The 23615-nt window shown below is 36.4% G+C and overlaps 1 protein-coding gene across 1 annotated transcript; it reads right to left on the bottom strand.

The window, feature by feature from the left end:
- Positions 1–520: 520 nt before the first annotated feature.
- Positions 521–14977, bottom strand: LOC140762034 (uncharacterized). Its single transcript, XM_073099635.1, has 7 exons — positions 14734–14977; positions 14598–14654; positions 13892–14017; positions 1384–1453; positions 1117–1209; positions 915–1028; positions 521–719 (listed from the first exon to the last, which is right to left on the bottom strand). The coding sequence occupies exons 1-7, from the start codon at positions 14841–14843 to the stop codon at positions 666–668; spliced, it is 624 nt and encodes a 207-aa protein (XP_072955736.1). The 5' UTR covers positions 14844–14977; the 3' UTR covers positions 521–665.
- Between the last annotated feature and the right edge of the window lie 8638 nt (positions 14978–23615).

The raw sequence follows: 23615 nt of genomic DNA, 5'->3' as shown, positions 1-23615 counted from the left end.
TGCTCAAATTATTTACACTATTATCCCGTAACTTTTATTTTATTTCTAGGGTTCTCATTAATATTTACAATATAAATATTTAAGTAATCATGTGAACTCAAAAGAATTTATATATTATTATTTAATTATTTATTAAGGACCGACCTTCATTAAGAAAAATAAAGTTATTTTAGTGTTTGATTACTAAATTAATTTAGGAGTTCCTAAGGACTTTCCTAAACCCCAAACAAACCGGAGAGGGCCAAAGAGTTTGGCATTACTTTTTTTTTTTGTTAAAATGCTTATCTGAACATTTCTCTTAAAGATCTTAAACGCTATAATGTTTAGAGTTTTCAGTAGGACTAAAATGTCCTAGATTTTCTTTGGTAATAAGTTTGAGAGGTTATCTATTTCGGTAAATTAAATTTAGGTCAGGACTAGTTTGGTCAAAACCTCAGGGGTGCATCCGTCGTGAATGTCAAATCCTGGTATCAAGGGATGTCTAGCTACCTAAAGGTTAGGTAGGCGTTTTTGTTTGGTTTTGTGGTAATCTCGATTACCTTTAATTAAAAAAATTGATAATTTGTCAACAGCAAAATCTTCACATTCATGTGCATGACTGTTAACACTTCAAAAATGCTGCTGCTAAATCTAAGGATTGATCATTTAAGAACAGATAAGAGTTTTCAGAACTTGTCCTCAGATGCCCAACCCTTTTTCTCCAGCTCCACTCTCAAAGCCTGCAAAGGAAAAATAACACGTACAATCCAATGTGAAATGGTTGAGATTTAGAAGAAACTTTGGTTGACTGGAACTTATAACTGGAGAAAATCTGACACAGAACATATCACTAGGAAATAGTAAAGGTTTCACAGAATGACTGTAAGGAGGAAACAATTACAAATTGTTTATGAGCACAAATTTGTGGTATATACCTTTATCCTCTTTTTATTGATATTGAAATCAATGATTCCTGAACGAGATGCTGATCGGTACTCAACGATTGATTTCTTACTGGGTGGGAACCAAAATTCGACATCATCTATAAACTAGGGGAATAATTAAGAACTTCAGATTCTAATATGAATGCAATTCTCCAAAGCTAGTTATATTCACAAAATAGAATAGAAAAGTTACCCCCAGGATAGGACTCTCGTATTCAACCCGAATGTAGTCTTCTTTCTTCTCTATGACTCTGGGAGTAAAATTGTCCAGCTTCATCGAGGTTACCTGTCAATCAATATGTTAGTAGAGGGGATGCGTTGGAGTGCAAATGGCAATATTAGAGTAAAGTAGAATTTGGGGTAATAAAGCAGGGAATCTAATTTTCCATTTTTTCTTCTCATTTCTTCAGCAAAGGCATGATTGACCATTTTAATGTGCATTTCTTTGATGGTCTCCTACCACTTCACGCAGCTCTCTCATGGCTTCATTTTTGCTTATGGGCTTACGCCTACCTTCAGGGTTGTAATTCCTGGGAGGAATATAATGTATCAAAAAGATGACTCCAAAGTTAGCAAATCTGACATAACAATATACCCTCATGAATCTATGATATATGCAGTAAATGGTGGATATGAATTAGAAAATAAAAAATAAGTATCTTACATCTAGTAAGTTCTCTTCTATCACATTATCATTCGACATCATGAATTTTTGAGTTTACGAGACTTAGGTCATTTTCTTTCTTAGTTTCTTCATTTTCTTTTTTTTCAGTATTTTAGTGTGTTTTCTTAACTTTTTTTTCAGAAAAAATTCTAAAAAATTAAAAAAATACCAAAAGTAACCTACCTATTGACTCACTTGAAACCAAAACTTGCATTTTGAGTCATATTGCATGAAGTCCTTTTAATCTTGTACTTGACTTGAATATATTATATATTGGTCTTTTGAAAAAGAAGTCTTTTTTCGTCTTTGCATGTAGGATTAAAAACACATTTCCAATATTGCATGCATTGTAAGTCTAATATTCACTCTAGCATCCTTTATGTATAGTTAATTGCATATATCATATTTCAATCATACTAGATTGACTTATAGTCTTTATGCAATTGTATGTTAAATAAGAATCATTCATTGCATTGGAAAGAATTACCTTAGAGGGTAGGAGTGAAAGCTACCTTGACATTAGCATTCAAGTAAAACTGGACTCATGATTTCACAAAATATAAAATTGGCTGAACATAAAAATTAAAATAAAAAATAAAATGAAAATGAAAAATCATTTCAAAAAGGAAAATTGTTTTTGCATGAAGCATGATTTGAAAAGATCCAAAAAACAGGCTACGTTACTTCATATGTGTGAAAGTCACCATTGCACATCAAAAATATCTTCGTGCATCTAACATAGGTTAGTTGGTTTACTTCTAGTATTAATTATCTTGTGACCTATGTAGATCAATTTGTGCATGTTCAAATATTTTGTGAAAATTGATTTTCAAAATCATGTATTATGGTTGTGCCGAATTTTTTATTACTTAGAAATCATGGATTGAGGTATGGCCAATGAAACACAGACACGAACACGAGACATGGATACGACAAGATACGGACACGTCGACACCGCAAATTTTGAAAATATAGGACACAGACATGGTATAGGACACGGCGAAATAAATAAATAAATAAATATATATATATATATTATTGATACATCTAAAGTAAAAGTTTGCAATCCAATAGTGTTAAACACATATACATCAAGCTATAAGAATTAGGATTATTTTCACTATTCATTTTTCTTCGATCGCAATAAAACTACATTAGAAGAGAGATATATATTAGCAGATTAAAAATTTAACAGAGAGAGAAGCTTTAATATAATTTAACAATTTTAATAACAGAAAGAAAACATGAAAGAAATTAGAGGGAGAAATTGGGATTAAGCTTTATCGGTATAAAAAATAACTATCAGTATAAAGAAAGTAATTAACAGAAATTAAAATAACTAATATTTTATCACACTAATTAGAATTAAAATAACTAACAGAAATTAATATTTAATATTAAGCCCTATCTAAATAAAAAAAATAAAGCAAATAAATTGAAAGGGTTTAAAGGAGAGTAGAGAGGCGGAGAGTAGAGAGGCAGAGAGAGAGAGACAGAGAGAGAAAAAGAGAGGTAAGGAGGGAGGGAGAGAGATCAACGTTAGAGAGAGACAGAGAGACAGAGAGACACATAGAGAGAGAAGAACCTCGCTGTAGCAATCCATTGTCCTCACCGTACTCAACCCGTCGCCCTCACTTAGTAGCCCATCGCGATCATCGCCTTGGACTAGCTCTAACATTTGTCGTCGTCGCCCCACGCACTACTCCGCTCGAGGGATTTAGGTGAGAGGGTTTAAGTGCAGTGAGGATTTGGGGATTTAGGGCTACGTATTGATCGGGGATAAGAGATGAGGAGGTTCAGTTATTTTGTTTTGGGTGTGGATCTGGGTTAGTGAGAAGTGATTCAAACTCGACCCATTTGGTCCAATAACACACGCCATCTACACGCCGTGTCTAAGTCGTGTCCTATTTCCTTTTTTATTTTATTTTTTATCACGACACCTCTAACCCGTGTAGGACATGTGTCCCACGTATGTCCGTGTCTGACACGGACACCTCCCCCAAATAGAGGTGTCCGTGCTTCATTGGGTACGACCAATCCAGATTCATATCACCGGTATAGCCGCTAGGGCCGATACATATCATTTTTTGAGTAGTTGATCACTTGATCCTAATCCTGAAAGTGATAGTTAGAACCTTACTTTAGATTGACTTTTACACCTCTAACCTGAGATTAATATGTTTGTAACTCAAGGTATCATGGATTGAATTTTGGCACTAAAGCAAATTGATAATTTTTGCCAATTTTGACTTTCGTATCGGACTTTGTATGAATTGATCTAATTCAATGTTTCTATGACTATGTGGCTTAGTTCTGATCTATTTTTATTCTCTGGGGTCATTTGGCTATTTGGGTTTTTGGATTTTTACTTACCATTTCTTTTGAAAACCGATTACAGAATTCTGTTTTTCTGAAATCGGTTTGAACCGCACTCAAATTGGTAAAATCTGCTTTAAAATCTCTAGACTGAGAATTGTGGTTTTCATCCTGACTACCAAGATCCAACCAGAGATTTACAGTTCGCACTGCTTGCTTTATTTGCTTGGTTTTGAGTGAATCTATCATGAATCAAGCTATTATACTCACAGTTTTGGATTTTATATCATGATTTTACCTTAGTTGCATTCTGGGATTTCTTGAAATGCTTTGTAAAATCTTGCTAATTCTTCAGAAATCAGGTCTAGTCCAAGATTCGGAGCTAACAAGAAGAAAGTGATCTCTCATCCAAAGAAATTTTTTGAATGATGAAACAAAAACGAAATACAATTACATGTATTGGCAAAGGAAGGTTTTAGGTGAGAGACAAGTCATAGTGAAAATTTTTGAAGAATACAATTTGCCACAGATCTTCACGAGCAGAGGATGCAATGAGATTTTGACTCCTCAAGGAGAGGCACTTGAAGAGGTTGTAAATTGAGATTGAATCGTATTTTGAGGTGTTCGCATGCAGTTGTCAGCTTCTACCATTGCATCTTTCATATTCCTCAAGTAGCAGACCCTGAGTTCCCCTATAGGCGTGTGTTAGGTTTTTATTTGTTGGCAATTGTGTACAAAATATTCTAAGTGTATTTTTTATATGTATATGAGCTTTACACAAATCTAGAATATCTCTGGTGTGAAGAATTGCAAGATCATTGGAGAAAAGCAGCCGCGTTCACAAACGCGTTCGAACGCGAAATCTGCGTTCACACAGACAGAGAGTCGCGTTCACAAACGCGTTCAAACGCAGGGCACTGCGTTCACACAGACAGAGAGCCGCGTTCACAAACGCGTTCGAACGCGAAATCTGCGTTCACACAGATAGAGAGTCGCGTTCACAAACGCGTTCGAATGCAGGGCACTGCGTTCACATAGACCGAGAGGCGCATTCACAAACGCGTTCGAACGCAACCTGAAGGATTCAAGTTGTCGCATTCGAACGCACCCGAGCCCGTTCGAACGCACCTGAGATTAAGTCATGCCGTTCGAACGCACCCGTGCCGCGTTCGAACGCACCAACAAAGTATAAGAATATTGGACTCTCGTGAGTACGGATAAGACTCGGATTTGACTCTATCTTGAAGATCATATATAATGATTGTAATACCCTATCTCTAGGGTAGTTGAAGAAGCATTATTGAAAGAGATTTCTTGAGGCTACATTGGCTCTTCAACGAACAAGGTTCCACTCATCTACAAGAATATAATCTTTCGTCTTAAGGGCTATCTAGACGAAAGATCAATTTCGAGGGCTACCGATATTGGACTTCAATCACAAGAAGTAGTGAATCGTGGATTCTAGCGATCAAGACTGAGAGGAACAAAGTCGTTTGGATCGACGGGCTGTTTTGTGAGTCAGTCTTGTAACTGCTACTATCATAGTGATTGGTTTTGATCCGAGTTTGGATCTGTTGTTTTTTTCCCGTTTTGGGTTTTTCCACGTTAAAATCTTAGCGTTCATCTCTGCTTTCGTTCTTAATATTTCTTCGGATTTTTACTTAAGCGAACGAGCGATATCATTGCCTAGTGTTTAGATACATGCGTGTGTCTAGGAGTTTTTTCAATTGGTATCAGAGCAAGTTCTCTCACTCTTTGAGAGAGATCAGATAGGCATGGATTTTCATAGAGATGGACCCTCATCTATTAGACCTCATATTTTAGATGGATCAAATTATGGATATTGGAAAGCTAGGATGAGAGCTTATTTGAAGTCTATAGATGAGCGAGTATGGATGGCCATTGTGAACGGTTGGAATCCACCAATGTACATGGTGAATGATAAGTTTATTGAGAAACCGATTGAGTCATGGGATAAGACAGATTATGAAAAAGTTGGCTGGAATAGCAAAGCAATAAATGCAATTTTTAGTTGTGTTTCCTCGGAAGAATTTAGAAGAATTTCTACTTGTGAAATAGCAAAAGAAGCCTGGACGATCTTAGAAACTACTCACGAAGAAAACTTTGTTGCGTTTGCCTCTTCTCTACTTAATACTGACTCTGTTGTTGATACTGATAATACAGATGATCTTGATATGTTACCAGCTGAGGAAGATGAATCTGAAATCCAAAAGGCATATAATGACTTGTACCTAGAGTCGTTTAAACTCAAGAAAAGCAATCTTAGACTATTTCAACGACTCAAGGTAATTGAACCAGAAAGAATTCAATTTGAGGAGAAGTACAAATTGGAGCTTGAACGTGTCAAAGACCTTTCTGAACAACTTGACAATGCGAAAAATAAAATGAAGGCTGATGAAATTGAACTAGAGTGATTGCATAAGGAAGTTACATTTCTAAAAGGGAAGAACAAACTGGACCAGATTCTAAAAGCTTAGATCTCTGGAAAAGACAGATATGGTGTTGGATATACTGGTAATTCAAATAATAATAAAACTGTTTTTGTTTCTGCAGGTATACAAAAGGAAGAAAACCTGAGGTCATCAACCGCTTTTTCAAAACAATCATGGATAAATGCCTCTAAACTAAAGTTTAATCAACAAACTAGTAACTCTTCAACGGCACCAAAGGTAAACTTTAGTCATACTCCTCGACAAAAGGTGAGTAGAAAAGGGTTTGTTTCAACATGCTTTCATTGCGGCATTTTAGGGCATATTCGACCCTATTGCAAATTTTTGCAAAAACTTAGAAATGGTTTCATTTATGGGATGAAAACAAAGACCATATGGGTCAAGAAAAGTGACTTGAAATGTTATGTTGTACATACTGCCTTGAAAGCTTTAAATTCTAACTTGTGGTATTTAGACAATGGCTGTTCAAGACATATGTCAGGCGACAAATCCTTATTTTCTAATCTCGAACACGAAAGGGGAGTTGTGACATTTGGAGATGGTAACTCATCCAAGGTAATAGGTAAAGGAAAGGTAAGTACTCTAGGTGTTCCTATTCTTGAAAATGCTTTTTATGTTAAGGGCTTAAAAGCAAATCTACTAAGCATCAGTCAATTTTGTGATGAAGGTTATGAGGTAAAATTCTCCAAAAATGATTGTACTATTCTATATCATGATGGTAATGTTATATGTTTTGGATCTAGAACATCTGATAATTGCTATGTTGTTAGAACTTCACATAATCTGAAATGAAACAATGCAAAACATGCTAGAACTCCTATAAGTACAACTACAAAACTAGGAAAAGACACTTCAGGAAAAAGTGTTGATCAGACACTATATATGAGCATGATTGATAATCTTTTGTACTTAACTGCTAGTAGACCTGACATTGCAATTAGTGTCGGTGTGTGTGCTAGGTTTCAGTCTGAACCTAAGGAGATATATGTGTTTGCTGTGAAACGTATCATAAAATATGTCAATGGCACAGTTGATTTAGGTATCTGGTTTAATTATGACTCGGGTGCTATCATATGGGGATACACAGATTCTGATTGGGCAGGTTCATGTGATGATAGAAAAAGTGCTTCAGGTGGATGTTTTTATGATGGAAACAATCTAGTTGTTTGGCACAGTAAGAAACAAAACTCGATATCTTTATCTACTGCAGAGGCCGAGTACATTACAGCAGGGAGTTATTGTTCTCAGTTACTATGGATGAAACAGATGGTCAAGGATTATGGTATTGAACAAGATACTATGGCGCTTTATTGTGACAACATGAGTGCTATTAATATATCAAAAAATCCTGTTCAACACTCTCGTACAAAACATATTGATATCCGACATCATTTTATACGCGAGTTAGTTGAAGACAAAACAATAGCACTAGAACATGTTGAGACGGAGAAACAGTTGGGTGATTTGTTTACAAAACTTTTGGATTTACAGAGATTTGAGTATCTTCGTACTTCTTTAGGGATTTGTGCTTTGGACTAATTTTATTGGGATTTGAGTTCTTTTTAGTTTGCGAGTTTCTTTCGTTTCGTTTTTTTTTAGGTTTTCTTTTACTCTGAAATTTTCTTTGGTTTTAGTTTCAAATTTGTCGAGAGTTTTTGTCATAAAATAAAATTGATGCACTCCTAGATTCAATAATATACTCTTGACATAAAAATATGATTTTTCTCTTGATTATGAGTTATTATAGTCAATCTTGTCATCTTGTAGTATATTGTATCAATTTTGATTTTGTCACTCCCTCGACTTCTATTATAATGAAACCAAATTTAATACACTCATAACGTATGTGTATTCTTGAGTGGGCATGATATCATGAATTATTTTTTTAAATAGCTCACTATTAACCTTGATTTGTATAGTTTGACCTCATGCTTAGTCATCAAAAATTTGCTCATAAAAGATCAATGAAAAGGGCTACAATGAGTTAATGTGAAAACCGTCTTGTTTAGAGTCCAGTTTGACTCAATACATTATTTGCAAAATTAACAAAAAATTGACATATGTGACATTCTTCTTGCACATTGTTTGATTTGTACTACAAGAAAAGGGCTACCTACTCATGTGTGAAAGCCATCATTGCACATATATGTTTCAGTAAAAAAAATATATATATATAGGAAAAATTCCTGTTGTGTTATGGAGAATAAGTCGAAAAGTGCAAAATTTCAATACTAAGTCGGTTTTACTACTTTGTTGCATCATTGTTTATATAGAAAAGTTTGTTTAAGAAGATTGATTCATGTTATCTATACTCATCTTGCATATGCATATCGTTATGATCAATCAAGATTAATTTAATTTTGAGTGATGCATTCGAATCGATTATAATATGCTTTTGATGATTTGATTGATCTATGTATGACTTATTCCATTTGATTGTCATATTCTATGTCTTGAATATATTTTGAAATTCTAGAAGTGCATCTCTAAAAAGATTTTTGATTTGTTTTAGTTTATAAAAAAATAAAAAAAGGGCGTTCGAACGCGATGACTGGAGCGTTCGAACGCGCAGACTGGTGCGTTCGAACGCACTCGTGGGTTCTTTAAATATTGCGTCCGAACCCAAGGGTTTCATCTTCCATTTTCCAAACCCTAAAAACCCTTCATTTTCCCCTTCTCAAATCTTCAAGATTTTGGTGTTTTTCATCGAATTTTTCACTTCAAATCCTTTTAGAGGGTAGTTCTCTTCCGGATCTAGCGTATTTCGATCAAATCTTTGAATTTTTCTTCACTTTTGCAAGGTATGATCATCCATCATTTTTCCTATTTTTTATTCTATAAATATGCTTGATCTTGATTGAAGTTGAGCGTTTTCACGTTTTGATCACGTTAATGTTAACACCTTGATGTTTCTTGTGAAATTGAACGTGATATCTTTGAGTTTTCAAGAGAAAGATGGGTTTCATTTAGGGCCTTCATGGTTTTTAAAATTTTTTAAAATTTTTGCTAGTTTTTTTGGTTGCTTTGGGCATGTATTGAATCTTGCAACTTGTTTCTTTCTCAAGAATGCCTAAAAAAGTGACAGTGACCAAGAAACCAAGGCTGCCTTCGTCGTCGTCCTCGGCTCCCAAGTTTTCTTCAACAACGGCTGCGGGTCGCTACAAACGTAATTTTGGCACCCGTCCTGTCATCTGTGAACGACCCGTGGTCATTTCGGATTTTTCTACTTTGGGGATAGAACAGATATTTACTGAACAAGAATGGTTATCAGTGTGTCGGATGAGCGGGACTGCTTATGTAGAAGTTGTTCGGGAATTCTTTAGTAATGCCATGATTTTCGATCACTGTATACGTTCTACTGTTCGTGGTGTATCTATATACCTGGATTCCGATGTTATTCGTGCTGAACTGAGTCTGCCTGATGGTGAATTTCAGTATCCAACGTCTGCTCCACTTCCTGATGTCGATGAATATGCTAGTACTGTTCTTATCAAAGGGGAACGTTGGAAGGGTAACATGATGCCGCATGCCAAGCTGACATCTGTGACTCGCATGCTTCACCTCTTTTGTCTGTACAATGTTACCCCCAAGACTCGACATTCCAGTATTAGTCTGGATCGTGCATTTCTTCTTCATGCCATGTTATCGGGAGTCTCTATTGACTTAGCTGCAGTGATCTATGATTCGATTCTCTCTGCTGCACAGAAAGAAGCACCTCGTGAGGGATTATCATTTGGCATTTTTCTTACAAATTTGTGCACTCAGAGTGGGGTGCGAGTAGATGCTTCGGAACCTTCTCTTACTTCGCAGAAACCATTGGATCGGATCACTCTGAAGCGGAGTCAAGCTCACGACCAGTCGTCTCCTCTCAAACCATCCTCTTCCGCCGCTGGTCGGTCATCGCACCTCAACAGTTCAGATGATAGCTCTGACGATGACTCCTATCACACTGAGGGGGAGTTACCACAGTACTCTGATCGTTTCGATCAGCTTAGTACTCAAGTGCAGGATCTCCATTCGGCAGTAAATGATTTACGAGCTGAGCAAGCTCGTCAGGGGACTGTACTTGACTCTGTCTTGACGATTCTTCATCGTTAGTTTCCTCCGAGTTCCTAGTCTTTGGCATTTGTACCAAAAAGGGGGAGAGTGTCTTAGTGTTTAGGTGTCTTAGTGTTTAGGTGTCTAGGTGTGTAGGGGGAGTATGGGCATAGGGGAAGTTTAGTGGAGTTTACTAAATGTTTGAACTTTGCTTTGTCTTAGTGTCGTTGGCATTTGAACTTAACTTGAAGTAATTGTGATAACGTGTGTTTAATCTTTGTCTGTTTAAATTTTTGCTCTTGTGATAACTTGTGTTTGTATTTTTTTCATTTCAAGTTATTTTCACTTGATCTTGGATTGGTATATGTTTCTTTGCAGGGATTGATGTGCAAAATATTCTAGACTTGTTGATTGCTCAGTTTGAAGTCTTTGTAATATCTTGTAACCTAGGTGTTTTGTCACAAATTGCCAAATGGGGAGATTGTTAGGTTTTTATTTGTTGGCAATTGTATACAAAATATTCTAAGTATATTTTTTACATGTATATGAGCTTTACACAAGTCTAGAATATCTCTGGTGTGAAGAATTGTAAGATCATTGAAGAAAAGCAGCCGCGTTCACAAACGCGTTCGAACGCGAAATCTGCGTTCACACAGACAGAGAGTCGCGTTCACAAACGCGTTCGAACGCAGGGCACTGCGTTCACACAGACAGAGAGCCGCGTTCACAAACGCGTTCAAACGCGAAATCTGCGTTCACACATACAGAGAGTCGCGTTCACAAACGCGTTCGAACGCAGGGCACTGCGTTCACACAGACCGAGAGGCGCGTTCACAAACGCATTCGAATGCAACCTGAAGGATTCAAGTTGTCGCGTTCGAACGCACCTGAGCCCGTTCGAACGCACCTGAGATTAAGTCATACCATTCGAACGCACCCGTGCCGCGTTCGAACGCACCAACAAATTATAAGAATATTGGACTCTCGTGAGTACGGATAAGACTTGGATTTGGCTCTATTTTGAAGATCATATATAATGATTGTAATGCCCTATCTCTAGGGTAATTGAAGAAGCATTATTGAAGGAGATTTCTTGAGGCTACATCGGCTCTTCAACGAACAAGGTTCCACTCATCTACAAGAATATAATCTTTCGTCATAAGGGCTATCTAGACGAAAGATCAATCTCGAGGGCTACTGAGATTGGACTTTAATTACAAGAAGCAATGAATCATGGGTTCTAGCGATCAAAACTGAGAGGAACAAAGTCGTTTGGATCGACGGGTTGTTTTGTGAGTCAGTCTTGTAACTACTACTATCATAGTGATTGGTTTTGATCCGAGTTTGGATCTGTGGTTTTTTTCCCGTTTTGGGTTTTTCTACGTTAAAATCTTGGCGTTCATCTCTGCTTTCGTTCTTAATATTTCTTCGGACTTTTACTTAAGCGAACAAGCGATATCATTGCCTAGTGTTTAGATACATGCGTGTGTCTAGGAGTTTTTTCAGCGTGGTATGACTTCTATGTTCGCTGATGTTCACAAGACCGTGTGTAGTGATTCAGTAGTTCTTGGACTTAAGTAGATAATGACTCTTCAAGGTAATCTTGAAGCTCCTCATTAGATTCTAAGCTTGATTTCTTTTTACAATCTTGGCCGAAGCAGAGGATGAGCTCTCTTGACAATGAGCGGATATATTTCATTCATGGCATTAAGACTAGACGAATAATAGATTTATCTTCGTGGATCTTCATTTATTTGACAAATGCCATCGCAACGTCTTCCATTTTGGAAGGCCAATCCTGGCTCTGATCCCCATTTTTTGAACCTTGGATTTTCACCCCTAAGAAATCTTATTTGTGTTTACATAATTGCTTTGATTTTTCTATCTAGTTTATTATTTTCTTCAGTGTGTATAACATAAATATATACAAATATGAGCTACGTATTCTAAATGTATCATATCCTTATTTTTTACTACATGATTGATACTTCTGCTTACATATTCTAGTTAATGAAGCTAGTTTCAAGCTCACCTAGCTCAAGACCTCCATATTTTAATATAACTTTGTTAGTAGGCCTACTGATTGAAAGCTGGAATGAAGCTTCCGTTCAATGTATAGAAGGCCATAGTAAGGTTAGATATATGAAAGGGGCACAGGTTCAAAAACATTAACTGTTTGGAGCCCTTCTGCTTAGGTTTCAAATAACAAATTAAGAAACAAGAAATTACACATGGATTGACAATAATTTTAACGGGATACATATAGAATGGGACATTTTTTTAGATGAACTGTGCCAAATTATAATACTAAAGAAATTCAGCTCATAAACGGAAGAGAAGAAACAAGATAAATAAAGCCTAACTCAGTAACTCGATATTCATGTAAACATGAATATAAATAAAAATCTCAATTAACATTTTACTAATAATTCCAAAATAAATTAAGAACATTGCCTCCATTATAACATTGTCCACAGGCCTACTAATTAGAGCTTATTTTCTTCTTCATAGCATAAAAAGATAACATAATCTTGGATCACTAGAAACTTATCATTTTCTTAGCAGTTTGTTACCTAATAGACGCAAGTCTACGGAAACTTCTTGAAAATTGGCTGATGCATATCAAGTTGTCAACACTCTGAATATTTGACTTTCAAGAGAGGAAAAAGAGTAGGGAGACAAGATCCAATATAGATGAGAGGAGAACGGAAAAAGAGCATATGGAGATACAAATAAAAACATCAAAATGGTTATTGGCAACAACGCAACCAATTTGGTGACAGATGTTTCAATCATAGAATTTAAGTGAACAACACATCTATCCAGGAGTGATAAATTTGCAATAAATTGGTTGCTAGCAACAATATAACCAATTTGACGAATTGCAGAGCAGATACTTCTTAAGGCAAAAGGTCATATCTGCATCCTCCAAATTCACCATTTTATATCTTAGACTGAAGTTGCCTATGTAGGAGGAAACATGATAAGCATGCCATAACTTACCCAGAAAGAACAAGAATATATGATATAAGAATTGTTGACTTCAACCTCTCCATAATGTGCTAGGTTTCATCATTAGAAGCAACTGAAAAATACTTTCATTGTTGTTCATAAAGAATATCAAAAGAAAAGGAAAGAAATTGGAAATAGGACATCTAGAAAAAAATGAAAGGGAGGTGATCAACAAAGTCTAAATGTTAGAGGATACTCACAAATATGTAAATAAGGTAGTGAATTCAAATACCAACAGAAGATAGGACGAACCTAGTAATGTGGAATATGAGAAAATTACTAGCATTCATTATTAGTATAAAATGAGAAAATTACTAATGTTGCTGATATCAGAGGAAACAGTAATTTGAATAAAGCATATGAAAGTAGTTTTGCATCATATTTTCACCGTTTCACAGTTTCAGTCATTAAACACATGATCCTTTTTAAGATAGTACAGGTTGAACATCAACAGAATGAAAGCTTACCACGGTGGGGCATAGTGATTAGCGTCACTCATCTCCTCAGAAGTAGATATACAATTATTAGTTGCTGGGCACAATGCTAAAGATGGAGGGTTCTTCTGTACACCAAGATAGCTTGGCTTGGTTCCACTGTTCACCTCAAGTGAAGAAAGCCAAAACATATTTGTTAGAGCATAACAAAATAGTGAATTATCCGGGTCTTCAGGAAAAAAAAAATATCTCTTGTTTCATTATGTTTAATTCTGTTCAAAAACAATTATAGTAAGCACGATACAATTTATATTATTTTTGTTATACACCCTACAAGAGGGTATGTCTTTATGAATATAAGAAAAATAGAAGTCTTCACGTACACACTTTAAAGATATAGGTTGCAGTACAATGTAATGCTAAAAAAAAGAAAAGGAACCCTTTTCCTCTATTTTCCGTGCCCAATTTTGATAATGTACAACTAACATCAGAAAGAAACAAAGGATAAACGGATAGAACCAAATATGTTCCTCCAGCGCTATGCTTCTAATTAGACTTTGCGTCTCAATGCTTATCAAATGCTTAAGAAAATTTGCTAAGTACACTAGTAATCTACCCTAAAAACATTTTTCACCCCGATTGGCAATTGTTTGAAGTATTCAAAATACAATACAAGTGGCCTGAGGCTCACGGTAGAGCTACTGTGAATTGGGTTTATCAGGAAGAACTGAAAGAGTACCTGAAATGGAAAATAGCAGCCAATGTTGCGATTCCACTACTCCGCAGCACCACCTCCCTTGCGTCAGCATAGAAAAGCTTCAATTTTGACAGAGAAAAAGAGGAGTTTGTGGAGACCAAATTAAAATAAACTCTACCTTCTTCCCATTTCAGGCTTCGGTGGGTCATTCTGCCGAACAGAAGTCGCTCGCGGGAGTTGGGGAAAGGAGAGAGACGAGGATATTCGACCTACCACAGACGAAACCATAGAAGAGGAGGAGGGACTCTTGATGATGGGAGGACTTTTTTTCTTTTGCTTTTCTTTTCTTTTTCTTTTTTTTTTGGGAAAAAAAGGAGCTGTATTCAGCTTGGCCCCAGCTTCCAAACAAAATTTTGAGGGACAAACCTCTCCCACTGTTAGCTACCAATTAACCACTAGATTATATTCTTTATAAATATGAGATATTATTACATCGTTAGGTCTCCTTATGATGGCCAGACACTCCCCTCTCAAAATTCCAGCAAGTTTGAGAGTCTCCAGTGTAACTTTGCTCTATGACGTTCAAATAGTCTAAAGTCTCATTCTCATGGCCCAAGCCACTGCTATGAATGTCGACTCACATGGCACCGGTTCCCATGCCGCTGCAACTAAGGAACTTAAATCATCTCTAAGGGCTGCACATGCCCCTCCCTGACAAAAACTCAAAGAAAATGTGTCGTTAGAGTTTGCATCAATTGTCGACTCGATCTGGCCAACATGCTCAACAACAAAATGAGTGGCTCTTCATATCATTGTTTTATGGTTTACTACCTCACTACAGAAGGCCTTTCAATTCCTTTCCTTCCAAATTATCCAGAGTAGATGTAATTAGTGCCTTGAATGCGACTCCGATTAAGAAACTATGTAGCGGTAATCTAATCTTGGCTGATCCGAGTAGATAGGCCTCCCACCTCAAGATGTTCAACACCAAGTAAATTATAGACCTCTAAACCAAACCTACATTGGAAGAATAATGCTCCAAAGTCTCCTGATGGAGTCCACAAAGAGCACATTGGATCTCTAGTCCAATTTATTGTCCAAGCAAGTAAACCCTCATCGGCAACCGATTCCAGGCTAGCTTCCTGCATAAGGTTTTGATTCTTGGGGCTATAGTAAGCTGCCAAAGAATCTTCCAACCTTCTTGTGACACAGTGTGTTAGGTGGGTGGAGAAATAAATAAACAGATTTCGCTAGTGAAACTCCCTTTGGGTGAGGCCACCAAATATAGGAGTTAGAGGTGGTGGCATCACTCACTAGGAGAGAGGCAATAGAGAAAGCCAAACTCCATCTGCCCAACCTATAAATATTCTCAGAGTGCCATGAGGTGCCATCTCTTAAGTCTGCCACCATCAAGCTTTTGTTCGGGAGGTTTTGGTGTATCATGCAGGGTTACAACATCCTATGTTTAAAGATGATGCCGCCTGCGTAAGAGCCTTCCATAGCCATGAAGCATCACCAATATCATGCCGCTCCCACCCACAGGTTGATCTCTCCATATTTTGCTTTGATAGCATGACCTAAGCACTCTCCTAGTTGTTAAGCACTTTGAAGATAAATTTATTCTCAGAAAGCTAACTTAGACATGCGTATGTATTTAAATCCTAAACAATGATCTCAACCATTTACTTAAATAAATAAGGAATAAATATCAAAAAGTGAAGCAAATATGCATACCAAGATTTTTACGTGGAAAAACTCAAACGGAAAAAAAAACCACGGATCCAAACTCGGATTAGAATCAATCACTAAATTTGTAGTCATTATAAGACTGACTTACAAAACAACCCATTGATTCACCATTTTTTGTGATTAATCTCCAATCTTAGTAGCCATCGAGATTAATCCTTCGTCTAGATAATTCTAAAAATAAAAGCTTGGTATATTGTAGAAGAGACGAACCTTATTGGTATATTATAGCTCTATGAAAACCTTTTCAAAAGCAATCACCCACCGCTCTAAAATTAGGGCATCCCAGCTCTTACATAAGTTAACAAGGTAAGGTTAAATCCAAGTCAAAATAGAACTCTTGGAAGTCCAAAAACTTACATATTGCGTGCATTCGAACGTAGCCCAAGTGTGTTTGAATGGCCAAAATGTGTTATCTGTATATGTGAACACCTAATTTTGTGTTCGAATGTGCTGCAATGTGGGTTCGAATGGGACGAGAGTGCGTTCGAATGCCCTATTCAAACAGTAGACTAGATAGTTGAATGCAACGTGTTGTTCTTATGCATTTAGGTAAAATTTCATACTTCTTCAACCATTATGACATTGTTTAATCACTTCAATAATGATTCTAAAATCGTTTTTGAATACTTTGACTTCAAAATTAATTTTCCACCTCAATATTCTTTATCAAATATTTCATAACTTGTCATAAATTGTACATATGATCATACATAAAATCTAGACATATTACATAAATAAAATTATATTTTGAAACACAATTTGCTAATTATATTAAGATAAATAAAACCTAACAATATCTCCCTTTGGTAATTTGTAACAAAATATAATTGCTTAAAATACAAAGTGTCTACCCATAACAATATATATACATCATAATGAGCTATCAAAAATCCTGCACAACTTCAATATTCATACCAAGTAAAATGAATGTAAGGTTATAAAAATAAATTAAGCAATTCATAGCAAACCAAACTGAAATGACTAACTCCGTATATATCACTCTCTCCTTTTTGTCATAAATTGATAAAGAAGGCAATCATGTTCCCTTAAAAATATTATAAGTCTCAGATCTAATTTTCAAGTGTCAAAAGCAATTCACAAATCAAAAGATTTAACATTGAATTCACGTATCATATTCAATTATTTTTGGTTGATGCATTCAATAATTTTAAATTAACTTATAAAAGAAGTCAGACTCACTATAAATCAAGAGGAAATAGATGCACAAATATTTACATTAGCATATTATAAACTAAGCGATTTAATTACTCAAAATTGTCAAAAGAAAATATCCAATTGTAGTGTCTCAATAATTCACTCTAATAAAGTACACAGAAAATATAAGGCAATTCTAAGATATCAAATATCAAAAAAGACATTAAATTGAAGTCAAACCAAACTTAGTTCACATTCTCCCCTTTCATTTCAAGAACAATTTTTTTCATTTTTTTCAATTTTTTTCTCCCTTAATTTTATATTAAATAACTATTTTGATGCAATCACAGTTTTCACATACGAGTCAAGTAGTTTTTTTTCTTACAATGCACTATATTAAAAATCTAAATAACTCATAAATAAAATGACTTTCACACTAATCATGTGGTAGCCCTTTTCATTATCAACCTAATGAATAAGATGGCTTACACTACACAGTGTCAAACTGGACACTATTAAGATGGCTCTCACACTAATCACGTAGTAGCTCTTTTTCATTAATCTTTTATTAAAGAAAAATATTAAGAGGGTGAAGCTAAACTAAAAAGGTCAAACAATCAATATCTACCTAATGAGTAAGATATTTAAAGAACATCGCATGAGATAATGCTCATACAAATATTTAATCACAATAACTACAATCGATGTGCGTAGAAGGTGATAAAGAATATCCAAGAGTAAACAATACACTTAGAAATAATATACCAAATATTAACACAAGTGACTATAACTCTAACAATAACTTTATAGTAAGACAACTTCATGTCATAAGAGTCACTCTTATTCAATAAGTGCATTAAAGTTTTTAATTTCTCATTTTTTATTTTTAAAGAAAGCCAACTATAATCCAAAGTAAAAAACAAAAATGAGAAACCATAAACCTAAACAAAATTCTAAAACCCACAACTTATCAATCAATCCAAAAATTATCTAAGACTAAAAAATTAGACATATACACAAAATAGATATAGCTAAGAAATATTAATAAGCAATCAAACTCCCTCTAGCTAGCATATCCCACTAAATGATCACTCAATAGCATCACCCCGAAGAGGTGTTAAAATATCTTCTTCCCTAACCTAAACTTATCTAGTTTTCAACCCATAAATAAAGCATTCCTAAATTTTTGTGATAATATATAATTAGGTCTTATATGCTCTAGAATGTCATAATGAAAACATGTGGGTATAAACCTTTTTCTACTTACATTTTGTTGAGGAGTGCATCTCATGTTTACCTTTGTCACCCTTGAACATTCACCATGTTGTTGATTCAATTTTGACTTTATTCGTCCAAGTTTGCTTTATAGGTTGAAAAGTTGAATTCAAGTTATCTCCATTTTGGATACCTATGGAAATGAAAACAATCTTGTTATTACTTGAATTACCGGTATATCTAAACCCATACCTATCTTTTTTTTTTGGATATTTGAGCTTTTAACATCTCATCCAATTTGTTCTTCCCCTTTAGAAACGTCATCTCCTTCAACAATCGCTCTAATTCAGCTTCTGCGGTCTTCATCTTATCTTTAGTTTTTTCAAGTTATTGAGTGAGGGTTTTGACACGTTCAAGTTCCACTTTGTTTCCTCAAATTGATTTCTTTTCGGTTTAATTACCTTGTGTCTCTGAAGTAGTCTTAAATTATTTTTCTTAAGATTGAACGACTCTAGATACAAATCATTATATGCTTTTTGTATCTCAAATTATTCTTCTTTATATGGTAACACTTACTTTTCATCTGTACTACCAAAATCAACAATAGAGTTAGTATGAAAGAGAGAGGCGGTGAAAGCTACATAGTTCTCTTGGTCTTTCTCAAAATCATCATCTGACTCATCTGAGTCATCCTAAGTGACCTTCATAGCTTTACCCTTCTTCTTGTGCATTCAGACATTCCTATGCAATGTGTCCAAAACTAGAACATTCAAAATAACAAATTTTACTATCAAGATTTTTTGTTTTCTTTTTTAAATTGTTATTACCAACTCCAACATTTGAACTAGAAGGATTCTTTTTTTCTCAAGCTTCTCAACATTGAACTTGTTTGTCTTCTTAAAGAATTTAGTAAACCTTTTAACAAACAAAGCCAACATGATAGGTTATACAGTATAAAATTGATAGGCTCTGATACTAATGATAGGTTACGAAACGATTCCTTCAAAATCTGAATATATTGTAGAAAGTAATCCGCGCAACCAATAGAAAATATTCAATAAATATTCTCCTATAGTCAAAAAATTACTAAACTAAGTGGAATCGATCCGTAACTCCCTGATCTACAATTTTCATATTTATACCCTTTGCAGATTCGAAATACAACTGGGATAAAAATATGATATAGTGCGGATAATGGTGGTGGTGACTGGTGGAGTAGAAGTTAGGGTTATGGATGATACTGGAGATAAGGGTGGATGATGGATGTTGTTAAGGGATTAAGATGAAGGGAAAGAAGTGGTCGAGATCCCAAAGAAGAGGGAAGACTCGACAGATAGGAGAAATTAGAAGTTAGGAGAGACCTTGCCAACAATAGAGGTGGTAGGTTAGTGAAAAGGGAGGAGAGAGATTAAGGTAGAGAGAATAAAGAGAAGATAGGAGGCAAAAAACTAATAATCTAATAGCATAATGATTTTGGCTGCCATCCACACCTTTATAGAGGATAGACAACAAACTAAAAAATAATTATTAACCCTAATTTTAGAAGATTTCTGCCGATCACGTTCGAACGCGCCCGATCACGTTCGAACGCACAAAATGCGTTCTCTCTCGATGCGAACGCGATGTAGGCGTTCGAACGCCACGTTCAAACGCACCCAACTGTGCTCGAATATGAATTCTGCGTTCTCTGTATTTGTGAACCTGATGCAGGCGTTCACAACTGCATTCGAATGCGCCCCCAACTACATTCGAATGCGATCTACAGAAAATTTATTTTAATAAAAATAAAATAACTAATGCAATAAGAAAAGACTAGCCTCAATCCTAGCCATGTGCAACTCTAAGATATCCTCCTATAAGTCCTCAAGACACCCTCATGACTAGCCTCTAGAGTTTAGTGGAAGTGCTCCAATAATTTCTACCACAATCCATCATTTGTGGGCACCCGAATGCATCCGCGGTCCAATAGCAAACTGTCTCAATTCTCTAACTCAGGATGGCGCTCTAGATCATCCATCACCTCTTGTAACAATCTCAAAACATCTGGATTAGATATACATGCATACCTCAGCTCATTAAGAAAAGAAAAAATAGGAGAAGAATAGGCTGCAAGCTCGATGGTATTGGGTTAGCGTGATAGCGAATCCGTCGCTCTATTTTTCGCTCCTTTCTTATATTAAATTTCATAATCATACCCCAGTAATTTTGTAACCAATCTCTGATATGTCGGAGTGTAAATACACTGTCCCATAAATTATGAAAGGCTCATTTGATCAGTTCGAATAATGAATCACCTACCGATCAAATAAGGCCTCCACTTTGTTACCGCATGTAAAATTACCAACATCTCTCTTTTGTAAGTCGATAATTACTGAGATTTTTATGATAAAGCTTTACTAAAAAAAGGCTATAGGACGCCCTCCTTGCATTAGTATAGCTCCTATGTCAACTCCCAACAAATCACATTCCACAATGAACTCTCTGGTAAAGTCTGGTAACGCTAGAATGGGAGCCAACATCATTGCTGTCTTTAATTTTTCAAAAGTTGTAGTGGCTTCATCCATTCATCTAAAAGAGTTCTTTAACAAAAAAGTGAGAGAAGCAGCGATCTTGCCATACTCGGCAATGAAGCAATAAGTCAACCCTGAGAATCCTTGCAATCCTGTGGTGGAAGTAGGAATCGGCCAAGCGATCATGCATGCTACCTTTTGAGGATCCGCCGCTACATCTTTCACTGAGATGATGTGGCCTAAATACTCCACTTGTGGTACTCCCCATAGGCTCTTAAACTTCTTGATCTTCAACTGGTTTTGCTTCAACAAATTCAACACATCCTTTAAATGCCGCCAATGCTCCAATTCAGTCCTACTATACACTAAAATATTATCAAAGAATACCAAAACATATATTCGAAATAGAGGACGAAATATATCATTCATGACGCTTTGAAAAGTAGCTAGAGCATTGGTGAGATCAAAAGGCATCACCTTGAACTCGTAATGCCCATTAGGAGTTCGAAATACAGTCTTATGCACATCCGCTAGGTGAACTCTAATTTGATGATACCCGACCCTCAAGTCAAGCTTGCTGAATATGATCGCCACTGCTAGCTTGTCCAGCAGTTCTTCTATAACTGGAATGGGATACCGATCCTTAACGGTAATAATATTTAGTGCCTGATAATCGACACAAAAATGCCATGTCCCATCCTTTTTTCTCACCAATAGCACAAGCGATGAGTATGAGCTATGACTTGGTTGAATGAGGTCTTGCTCTAACATCTTGGCTACCATCTTAGAGATAATTTCCGTTTGCACATGTGGATACCGATATGGCCTTACATTCGTCGGTGCAGCCCTGGGCACAATCTCTATGCAGTGGTCTGTCATTCTCCTTGGTGGCAACTCCTTTGGTTCCTCAAATAGTCCAATAAATTTACCTAATAAATTAGACAACTCGATGGTAGTATTTGGACTCATTTGAGGCTCATCTCCTATTGGTCCTAACTAAAAAGATAGGCTAAATCACTCGTACATGGTAGCCCCACCATCGGTTACATGACAAGAATCAGCGAAGATCGAACGCCATCAAGCCGCACATCTTTGTTTCCTTGCTTAAATTTCATCCACATGCTCCGAAAATTAAAAGTGACGGGTCCTAAACTCTGTAATCACTAAGTGCCAAGGACAATGTTCGCTCCTCGTAGCGTCAATGGATACAAGTCCATAATGGTGTCGTGTCCTTACACTTATATACCGACCCGGCGACACAAGCTCTCCGTCTTAAGCTTCGTGCTGTCTCTAATAGCAACATCAAACCCCGTGGTCGGTTCAGTATCCAAATCCAATCTCCTCATTAACCTCTCATCTAGAAAGTTGTGTGTACTCCCATAATTGATGAGGATATGCACACAATACTTTCTAATGAGTCCATCTACCCGTAATGTCCTTGGCATGTAAGTACCCGAATATGCATGCATCAATATTTCAGCTTGGATATCTTCCTTTGCGCCCTCCTCAACGGCCTCCTCATGGACCTCATTTGAATACTCTCCATCATCAACAACCTCATCATCCTCCTCGAGAACGTCGATGAGCATTACACTTCTAATTGGTTTGGAACACCGATGACCGAGGGTGAAACGTTCATCGTATCGAAAGCAATGACCCTTTGCTCTTCGCTCCTCCACCTGGGCAGGTGTGAGAGTTCAAACGAGGGGTCTTGTGCCTCCTCTAATATCAGAAGAAGGTCTTAAAGGTGGTCGTGGTCGTGGTCTAGTGCTCGCAACCGTTGTTTTTGAACCCGTAGAATTTTCAGCCGACATTCTAGGTGTAAACCGCCAATCTCAATTGCCCCAACTTGTTTTCGCTGCCATCTTGAGAGCCTTATACTTTTGCTCCATCCTCACGGCCTTCTTAAAGGCCTCCTCAAGAGTGTTTGGATATAGAGCACAAACATCCAATTGTATCTCCTCTCGCAGCCCTAAATTAAATATGCTTATCAATGTTGGTTCGGGCCAAGGTGGCTCACGACTATTAACTCTTTCAAATTCTACTTGGTACTCCAATACGGTCGTCCTCTGAACTATCTTGCTTAATGTGGCAGCAAAATCTTTATATGCTGTTGTCCCAAATCTGTGTATAATCCTCCTACAAAAATCAATCCAATCAGTCGATCCTCCACGAATAACCGATCTATATCAATGCAATGCTGTTCCTTGGATGTGAAAGCTTGCCATCTGGACCTTTGCATCCTCCGCTGTCCCTTGACAATCAAAGTATTGTTTAACTTAAAACACACAATTCGTTGGATCATTACTTTAGAATTTTGGAAAGTTCAAGCGTGCGGTTCTCCCTCGAATAGCATTGTTGGGTTCGCGAAAGATCCTTGGTTCGGGTCTGAACCTTTGTGCATGTTGATATTCTTCTCTAAATTCTCGAG

The sequence above is a fragment of the Typha angustifolia genome, chromosome 7, assembly GCF_048772165.1.
Source record: "Typha angustifolia cultivar Huaian chromosome 7, ASM4877216v1, whole genome shotgun sequence".
Classification (NCBI taxonomy): Eukaryota; Viridiplantae; Streptophyta; class Magnoliopsida; order Poales; family Typhaceae; genus Typha; species Typha angustifolia.
Note: the sequence above shows the minus strand (reverse complement) of the source record. Positions and strands in the feature narration are given on the sequence as shown.